We start from the raw sequence: 6,584 nt of genomic DNA, 5'->3' as shown, positions 1-6,584 counted from the left end.
AAAAAAAAAAAAAAAGTGGCCAAGGAAAAGGAAGCAGCTTACAAGTACCATTAAGTATCATTATAACCTCTATAATGTCTACCATAAAGGCCTCTATTCAATTATCCAAAGATATTGGAAACGGAGGATATATTAATAAAAAAAAATAAAAAAATAAAGGAATCCTAAGCCTCAACCATAAGGACTAGTCACTTTCACCAAAGTAAAGATAAAACGATGGGGTCTACTTTAAAGTAAAGTGAAGCAAGTAAATAAAGAGTGCAAGTATGCAAACTGTTTTAAATTAAATGTCTTCTTAGCTCAAAACTTAAAAGGTATAAACTAAGAACTAAACAGATAAAGGAAGCTCTAATTCACAAAGTATTTTTATTTTTCACCTGCTGACAAGGGCATCCGCAGAAGGATTGGAAGCACCACCAGGCTGCAAGTTCTTGAACTGGTGCTGTGTCATAGCAAGGTTGTTGGATGCACCACTGCTGGGAATTACCACTGTTGACAGTGAGGAAGTCCCCGGTACAACTTTCGAATTAGTGGCCCCAGGGGCAGCATGGCCAGTTTGGCCTTCCACAGGCTTTCTTGAACGATGGCGGCCCCGATTTATGTGCCTTTCACAGTACTTCTGGTCGGCAACAGCATCTCTTGAGCACCGCCATTTCTTTCCATCCGTTCGACGACACCTTCCAGGCTCAGGATCGGTATTGCCAGAGAAACCTAGATGGAAAGAGCCCCAACCCACTGCATAAAATTCAAAATGAAAAACACCAATAAAATGATAGGGATTAAGGAAAAAGACTAATCAGAAAAAAAGGGGGGAAAAAAAGAAGAAAATGAATTCTGCATCAAAGACAGTATCACTTTGTAGCTTAAAAACACAGCATATCTTGAATATTGGATAAAACTTTCTACCAAAAATTAGCTAAAAGCTTGGAGATCACTGCTGATGCTGTAATATATAACAGTACAAGAAATAGCAGTCAATACTTAACATATAACAGTAAAGTAAGATGACATACACAAATGGGGTACCAAAATGTAACGAATATATAAGAAATTACATGAATTGTAAGGCGAAGATCCAGTAGCTGAGCCAGACAAGCCATAAGGGTAGAGGGATCTCTTGAGAGGGAAGAGCAAATTGGAGGGCACAGCCACATTTGATGTGATGTACTTGTAGATCAAGGCCTGATGCTCTAGCTCTATCCACTGAGATGGAGTAAATGGTCCCCTAACTCCAGCAAAACTCCCATGCATGCTTGAATTCAAGCTTCCAGAACCATAAGCTGAAAAAAGACAATGTAAATAACTTGCCCATAACTTGTACAGGAATCACACATAATATGAAAAAAAAAAACACACACACACACACACACACTAAAGAAACAGAGAAAACCAAGAAAGTCTTATCCACTAGTCATAATATATTTCCTATCCTTTCTTGCCCTTTTCCCCTTTGGTTTCCATCAGTCTGAGAGCGTTGAAAATTATACCAAAACTAATTTAAAGCAGAAGTACCAAATATATAATACAAGGAAAACTCCACCCTTTATGCTTGACAAGACACAAACTAAAATTTTTCAACAAATAACAATGAAAAAGACCCGCACCAAACATGAAAATGAAGCCACCTAATAACTTTTTTAGCAGAACCCATCTTTGGTACTAGAATAATGTGCTTAAATCTCTGTCTTCCCCATACCTCATCTCACAAAACCAAATACAAATATTCCCCAAAACGAAGCATACTCAACTCAAACCACAGCAAAGATCGTGTTAGAGGATTACCTGCATTTCTAGAGTAAGCAGAAGGTGTGCGTTGGTAGTAAGGGAAAACTGAGTTGTGTGTGGCTTTATCCACTAGTCCACCATCCTTACTTAGAAAAGGAACCTCTGATTTGACCGAAGAGAAGCTCAGCATAAGCTCCTGTTGGCGATTATCAGAAATGGGCAAAGTATTAGATCTCAATAAAGGAGTGCCCTGGTGCAATGACATTGTCTTGTAAGCTAAAAGACTATCACTTTTAGCCATTTTAGAACTCTTCCAGTCATCTTCACCAGCCCCAGATTTGTGTTGCTTAACTAACCCAGATCCAAGACCCTTTGGCTTGGTTTCAGGGTCTGAGACCTTGGAAGAACCTCCTCTACCTTCAGGACCTACCAAATCCTCCAAACCCATTACCCCAAAATCCATTTTGGAGATACTACCATTCTACAAGACTCTATTAAGCATCATGAAGAGGAGGAGAGGTTAAGCTTCAAATAGATGGAAAAAAGAGGAAGAGAGGCGCATCTGATGAAGCGTGGGTTTTGTACTTTGTTGAGCTGAGTTTTTAAGTAAGCTTTGAGAAGGAAAAGAATAATTGGAGAGAGAGAGAGAGAGAGAGAGAGAGAGATCGTGTGTGCGAGAGAGTTGAAACTTAAAACTGAGGAGCAGACAAAGCTATAGTACCAAACCAAACACTCGTTCTCAGACACATAACATATTATTGTGCTTTTAAGTTTTATAATAGGCACTCTCACAAGTTTATCCATTTTTTATTTGAAGGATATTAGAAAGTTTTAGGGTAAAAAACATTCTTGGTAAAATAAATATGTTTGACCCAGTTTTTTTTTTTTTTTTTTTTTTTTTTTTAACTTAAAACATTTCTATTTAAATTATTTTTTAAATAAAATAACATTAAGAATAAGTTGATTCAAACTCAAAAGATATCATTTATACTTAGGGTGTCAATTCGGGTTAGCGTGTCAAGGTAAGTGCATACACATTCATCAAGTTTTCAAACCACATTCAAAAGAATATAGTTCAACAAAAATATAACATTCATCTAGAAATAAGTTTTTTACACTCCAAAATAAGTGCATACACTTCAACCCAAATTCAAAATAACAAAGTTTCACAAAAATAAAATAACATAGTTCAACAAAAATATAATATTCTTAGAACTCGCCAAATGCTAAGTATCAATATTGAAAGAATTTGAGCAAACAGTAGACTAATCCTGACTATGACTACGATTATCATCCATAGATTCTTTGTTGATGTCCAAATTTATAACATCTTCCACAAGCTTATCCAATTTCATTTGTGTAAGTTCTATGGCAAAAAAAAAAAAAGTATTAGTAATTCTAGGGTCTGTAAAGTTTCAAATTTCAATTATATTCCTTGTAAATTTTTGTAATTACTCACTTTTCTTTTTAAATTTAAAATATATGTTGGATATAAAAGGTATTTGACAAATCTAAAATAAAATAAATATTTTATTTGTTATATGAGTTAAACGGGTTGTCTTAAGTGAGTCATTTCGGGTTGACACAAATAAATTGGCGTGTCAAACGTGTCTATTGCGGGTTACACGGGTTAACTCGTTTATGACCCGTTTCTTATCGTGTCACTTTCGGGTCAACCCGTTTATAACCCAAACCCATTAAGGCCCAACCCTAACCCGAAAAAACCCGTGTCGGGTTCGTGTCGTGTTCGCGAGTTGAGTCAAACATTGACACCCCTATTTATACTGACAAAAAAGAATTATCTCCATTTAAATGGGTCTATTTCATGATTGAGATTAAACACTATAAATTTAAAAATATATATAGCATCATACTATTTTAAATTTTAAATTAATTAACATCTGATAAAATATTATATTAAAAAACTCCTCTGTATCTGAACTAAATGGAAAAATAAAAAAATTTATTGAGAACATATTTATTATTGGGCAAAACTTGCGTTTAGTACTTTAAGTATTCCTAATTAATTTAAACATCTAGTTATATGATCTATGAACCAATAAAACATAAGTAACACTACTATCGTTTAGAAAAAATAACTAAATTCAACTATATATTTGACTAGCTAATTTAGAAAATATTTAAAAAAAATCTTAGGTTACATAAATCTGAACCGGGCAAAACGTAAAAGAGAATGACGAATCTCCCTGAGCTGGTCATTGTTTGGACTTTGGGGTATACGTACATTGCCAATCGACTGAGAAATTGACTAAAATACCCCTAGGCCTTAACCGGATTGAGAATGACAAAGGCATACGGTAAACCTACTCTTGTTGTTCTCATCCCAACAAAGATTCTGGAGTTCTTCCAAAATTCGCTCGCAAAATATCAAATCTAATCTTTCACAGTACTACAACAACAAGATTCTTGGACAAGAAATGGCATGACAATATCCTTCATGTCATACTTAACTTGGTTGATTTCCACAAAAGTCCTTGCTAAAGATTCATGTCTTCTTTCTTTTTTTCCTTTTTTTTTTTAAAAATAATTTCAGTATATTTCTATAGAATTTCGCAGTTCGAGCATTTTTACTCTAAACAGCAAACCCTCAATTGCTGTGTGTGAGGAAGTGTGAAGTAAGTTTCAAAACTCTTGACAAATTTATGTCTTTTTGTTCTTGCGGTAAGAAGAAATTAAGATATCATCTTTATTAGTTTATTTCTTATGTATAATTTTTTAAAATTTCATTTTTTCTAAGAACAAAAAGATAATCCAGACAACCATTTGTGTAAATTTTGGATTAGATTTAAAAATAAAAATAAAAACTAACTTGTTTATATAAGGTTTTTTTTTAAGTGAAAAGGAGACTAATAAGAAGATGATCAAAAGAAATTAAGGGGAAAAAGGGTAATAACTTAGAATGGTGAAGCATCATTGATTATGTAGTAAATCTACAAAGATACTTGCTGGAATAGTATATCCTTTAATCCTTTTAAAACTCATGAGTCATGAAGATGATTGTATCGCCATTTGACATCATCTCACGAAACACTAGGATTAAAAGTTACCATGTACATTTGGTTGATGTTGCAATTTTGAAAAAGCTAGTATTGGTAGTGCCAAAAATTTAGCAATTTAGCACAATAAAAAACTACTTTATATATATTACTATCTTATTTAACAAAATCCAAACATTAGTACTTATATTTTAGCATTTAACACAATAAAATAATATATTTACTGCAATAAACAATAACCATTACAATAAATAATCTGAGCTATAGCAGTGACACAATAAAATATTGTTGTTTTTTTTTTTTTTTTTTTTTTTTTTAACACAGGCAAAGATGTGCATTGTAGCTCCGCAGCAAAAAATTATGCCATTTAACTCTACCGATGTCCTTGACTTTTACTATAAATTAGCATTTTAGCAAAATGCTTGCACCAATTATAATGCTCAAGCAAAACAATTGGATTAGCCTTTTTGCGAAAAACTTATTGTTGGATATTATTAGGGACAGGGTTGTTGTGGAGGCAAAGGGACTTTGGATGAGAACATGATGAATCGAATGGCCTGTCATGACTCATGACTTATGAGAACAGAGACATTGACCATAATGATATTATATCTATCTTTATGTTCATGCCCATGGCATAACGAAACAAATTGATGAAATGCGAATATATGGGTGCATAAATATAATATGAAAATTGTTGGAATATTCATATGCAATTAGTATGGTTGATAATAGCTACCTAGATTTTAGTTGTTAATTTTTTTTTTAATCAACAATAAACATTAAGGTTGGAAGAGGGTTCTCCATAGTTTAAATGGTAATATTTCTTGTCGTCAAGTAAGAGACTTAAGTAGGAGTTTCTTCCTCTCAAAAAAAAAAAAACTTGGAGTTTCTCTTACACTAAAAATCAATTATATCTTAACTTATTAATAAATACTATTATAATATCTATCAAATACTATATTCCCAAAATCAAATCCTACAGTGTTTATTAAAAGAAAACAAAATTTAAGGTTGATAATATCTATTACTTTGCTAATAGCATAAATGAAAGAAGATGTAAATGCACTTTTAGTCCCTAAATTTTACACTTTTTTTATTTTGATCCCTACATTTTATTTTTACTACTTTTAGTCCATAAACCAATTAATGCCTGACATTTAAGTCTTTTCTGTCACCCAACTAACGGCAAAAGCCGACGTGGCTAACAGTAGAATAAAAATAATAATATAATCACACATTAATTAATTAAATTAACAAAAATCATTAGTTTTTGGGAAGAACATGACTGTTCATATTCTTCCAATTCTTCCCTAAACATATTTGATTGCCTAGAAATTTAAATTATTGAAGATTTCAAAAATAATGCATCAATGCCCTTGAGTCCTCTCTCCACCATTTAAAAAAACCTATTTTGTATAAATTTATGATCTTTCCTTTTCTTCTTCCATTTCAATTCCAGATCCTCTCTTTCTCTTTTTCTTTCTCACGATGCATGTTTGTGTTTGTATTTTTCTTTTTCTTCTTCCTTTGATCCCTCACTCTCTCTTAAATCTTAATCTCTCTCTCTCTCTCTCTCTCTCTCTCTCTCTCTTTGTTGTTTGATCGATGATGGTGGTGTGGGTTTGATCGGCAATGGTGGAGTGGGTTTGATTGGGTTTTTGTGGGGCTAGGTTTTTCTAGCTTGATCTGCAATGGTTATGTGGGTTTGATCGGGTTGTTCTGGGTGTCCATGGGGCTAGGTATTTCCGGCTTGATCGGCGATGGTGGTGTGGGTTTAATCGAAAATGTGTTAAAAACACAAGAGCTGTTTAGACCCCCAAATTAAAGTTACGGCTCGAT

At 33.3% G+C, this 6,584-nt stretch overlaps 1 protein-coding gene across 1 annotated transcript; it reads right to left on the bottom strand.

Moving 5' to 3' along the window:
• Positions 1–252: 252 nt before the first annotated feature.
• LOC136066183 (growth-regulating factor 1-like) lies at positions 253–2,434 on the bottom strand. The gene is made up of 3 exons (XM_065770062.1): positions 1,783–2,434; positions 1,056–1,280; positions 253–735 (listed from the first exon to the last, which is right to left on the bottom strand). The coding sequence occupies exons 1-3, from the start codon at positions 2,186–2,188 to the stop codon at positions 374–376; spliced, it is 993 nt and encodes a 330-aa protein (XP_065626134.1). The 5' UTR covers positions 2,189–2,434; the 3' UTR covers positions 253–373.
• Positions 2,435–6,584: the final 4,150 nt, after the last annotated feature.

Source organism: Quercus suber, unplaced genomic scaffold, assembly GCF_002906115.3.
Source record: "Quercus suber isolate HL8 unplaced genomic scaffold, Cork oak 2.0 scaffold_167, whole genome shotgun sequence".
NCBI classification, from domain to species: domain Eukaryota; kingdom Viridiplantae; phylum Streptophyta; class Magnoliopsida; order Fagales; family Fagaceae; genus Quercus; species Quercus suber.
Note: the sequence above shows the minus strand (reverse complement) of the source record. Positions and strands in the feature narration are given on the sequence as shown.

Bases quoted from the DNA above. Each gene is read 5' to 3' on its own strand.
- LOC136066183 (XM_065770062.1), bottom strand. From the start codon at position 2,188: ATGGATTTTGGGGTAATGGGTTTGGAGGATTTGGTAGGTCCTGAAGGT. The intron at 1,281-1,782 runs GTAATCCTCTAA...GTCTTTTTTCAG, and splicing joins TGCTTACTCTAGAAATGCAG to CTTATGGTTCTGGAAGCTTG. The intron at 736-1,055 runs GTAATTTCTTAT...AATTTTATGCAG, and splicing joins ATCTTCGCCTTACAATTCAT to TGGGTTGGGGCTCTTTCCAT.